The sequence below is a fragment of the Silurus meridionalis genome, chromosome 13 (assembly GCF_014805685.1).
Source record: "Silurus meridionalis isolate SWU-2019-XX chromosome 13, ASM1480568v1, whole genome shotgun sequence".
NCBI classification, from domain to species: Eukaryota; Metazoa; Chordata; class Actinopteri; order Siluriformes; family Siluridae; genus Silurus; species Silurus meridionalis.
In genome coordinates, this window is record NC_060896.1 from 536,185 (window position 1) to 538,684 (window position 2,500).

The following is a 2,500-nucleotide window of genomic DNA, read 5'->3' on the forward strand; positions in this document are numbered from 1 at the left end:
ACATGCTGAGCAGGGTGGAGAAGTGTAGAGCAGGGTGGAGACATGCTGAGCAGGGTGGAGAAGTGTAGAGCAGGGTGGAGACATGCTGAGCAGGGTGGAGACATGCTGAGCAGGGTGGAGAAGTGTAGAGCAGGGTGGAGACATGCTGAGCAGGGTGGAGAAGTGTAGAGCAGGGTGGAGACATGCTGAGCAAGGTGGAGAAGCGTTCATTCCTGGGTGGAGTGGGTCTAATCAGCTCAGACTGTTGAAAGATGATGGAAAGAGAATGGTTGTGTTCACATGAGGATTTCTTGGGTGTTAAGAGGAGATCTAATAAGGAGCTTTATGACCAGGTTAATCACAGATACATCATCAGGTAAGATGAGGGAGTGGAGCGTTGGGGGTTGTGAGGACATTGGAAGGAACCGCAGGGTATTGCTGTACATGTTTAGTGCAGTCTGAGAGTCAGCTGAGGAGAACAGGTACAAGAATATGAAGATGAAGAAAGTAAAACCCTGAAGTTCATGAGCAGAATCCTGGTGCAGGAGCAGAGGGACCTGGAAAGGACAGTCTGAAGCGGGTTTTGGTGTAAAGTGGGAATAGTTGAGGTAAGCTGCAGAAAGTTCAGCTGGAGTCAGGAAGGTCTGGATGCATGTTGTTTCCATACAGATGCTGAGGAATTCCAGGGGAGTGGTGTAGATTCGTCATCTTTCCCAGATACAGTGCTATGAGAAGACAGTGTGAGGCTGCGATCCTGACAGAGAGGACGGACCTGCAGGAGTGAATGTGTTAGTTACTCCATGGAAAATGTTTCAAAAGAATTTCAAAAGGAAGATCTTAATGATGTTGCAGTGTTTATTCCTCCCAAATCTCAGCTTGCTCAATCCTACATGATGTTGTGAAACACTAACAAATAAACTGCAGTCTGGCTTTCATCTCGAGGTGACAGCCACTATTACTGATGTTATTATATAAACATCTCCATCTGCTCTGTGATGTTTCATCCTGATTTGTTATGATCTGATTAGATAAATAGAGTGATAATGAAATCAGCTTGATTTAATAATCGAATGGAAATGTTTCCAATAACTGTGACCTCAGGTTTGGGATTCACCCAGTGGCAGGACGCATGCCAGGGCAGCTGAACGTGCTATTGGCTGAAGCTGGGGTTCCTTATGATGTCGTTCTGGAAATGGATGAGATTAACGAGGATTTCCCTGGTGAGTTTCAGCACACACACACACACACACACACATATAAGATATGAGACACTGATTTCTGTGCTGTATGATCTAGAAAGTTCCAGATGAAGGATCATTAAGTCATGTTATATTTGATTCATTTTCAAATACCACAATATAAATTACACACCTATGAGGATGAGGTTCCCTCTTGAGTCTGGTTCCTCCCATGGTTTCTTCCTCATATCATCTCAGGCAGTTTTTCCTTCACATCACTCTAAACTTATAGTTTAATGAACTTCTACATTCCAAATGTAGAACCTGTTACTGTATTGCTTTGAGAAACCGGTTAAAAACTCCACACAAATAAAACTAAACATTGCTGTAATATATTTAAAAAATAAAAAATAAATGCTTTAATTTCATCAGTTGGTTCAGTTTTATTTAATAAGCATCACATGGACTTATATAATAAACACATTCCAAACGCCAATCAATTTAAAGTTCCTTTTAACCGATGATGTCATTAAGTCAGAAATCTGTGGATTTGTAGCTTCTAATGAAAGACTGTGAAACTGAATTTAATGACCTGCATTACAAAAAGAATGTGTGTGTGTGTGTGAAGTTCTCAGAAACCAGGTCACACTAGTGAACTTTGGGTTTTTTTCCAAACTAACAAAAAAATCGTGTCTAATTATCACCCAGACGGAATAAAGAAACAGGAGGAATGATTTCGAATTTCCTGATAATTGAAACCAAGCAGTAACTGGAGATGATTCAGAAATCACACTAAAGAGGATTCACTACAGAGTACCAGAGTCTGGGAACTGATTTAGAATCACAGGATTCAAATAGACAATGAATCATTTTCTGCCACTGAATCTGAAACTAAATGTGTAGTGTTTGTGTTTGTGACACTGGACGTTTCCCCAAAGCAGTGTTACAGAGATAAAGAGGTTCTAAAGCTGGAATGTAGAAGTTTTGTGTCTGTAAGTTTCTCCCTAATGACCGATCCAGTGGTGACTGTGGAGAAGGAAAAACTCCCTGAGACTTATACAAACACTGGTGTTCTAGTTTCATACGAAAAGGCAGAAATGTGTGTATAAAGAATCGAGTCGTGTTGTGTGTCAGATACACTGTTCAATACAAAACAGCAGGACACTGATTCAAAAAATCCAGATTTACAGATTTCTATGGTGTGATGAAGAAATCGGGGTCTGAGACACAGCGCAGTGAAACCCACATTTCCTTCCACATGAAACCTGGGTTTATCCACAGTGTGGAGATACAGTGATGAATCACTGGGCACTTTTTGTTTTGTTGGAATGTAAATCTCCTGA

General features: G+C 41.0%; 1 protein-coding gene across 1 annotated transcript in view; it reads left to right on the forward strand.

Moving 5' to 3' along the window:
- LOC124395684 (NAD(P) transhydrogenase, mitochondrial-like) overlaps window positions 1–2,500 on the forward strand; it is a 14,075-nt gene that overhangs the window by 10,353 nt on the left and 1,222 nt on the right. The window contains exon 19 of the mRNA XM_046864416.1: window positions 1,081–1,199. Within this exon, the coding sequence (XP_046720372.1) occupies window positions 1,081–1,199 (119 nt within the window). The remainder of the gene's footprint in view (window positions 1–1,080; window positions 1,200–2,500) is intronic.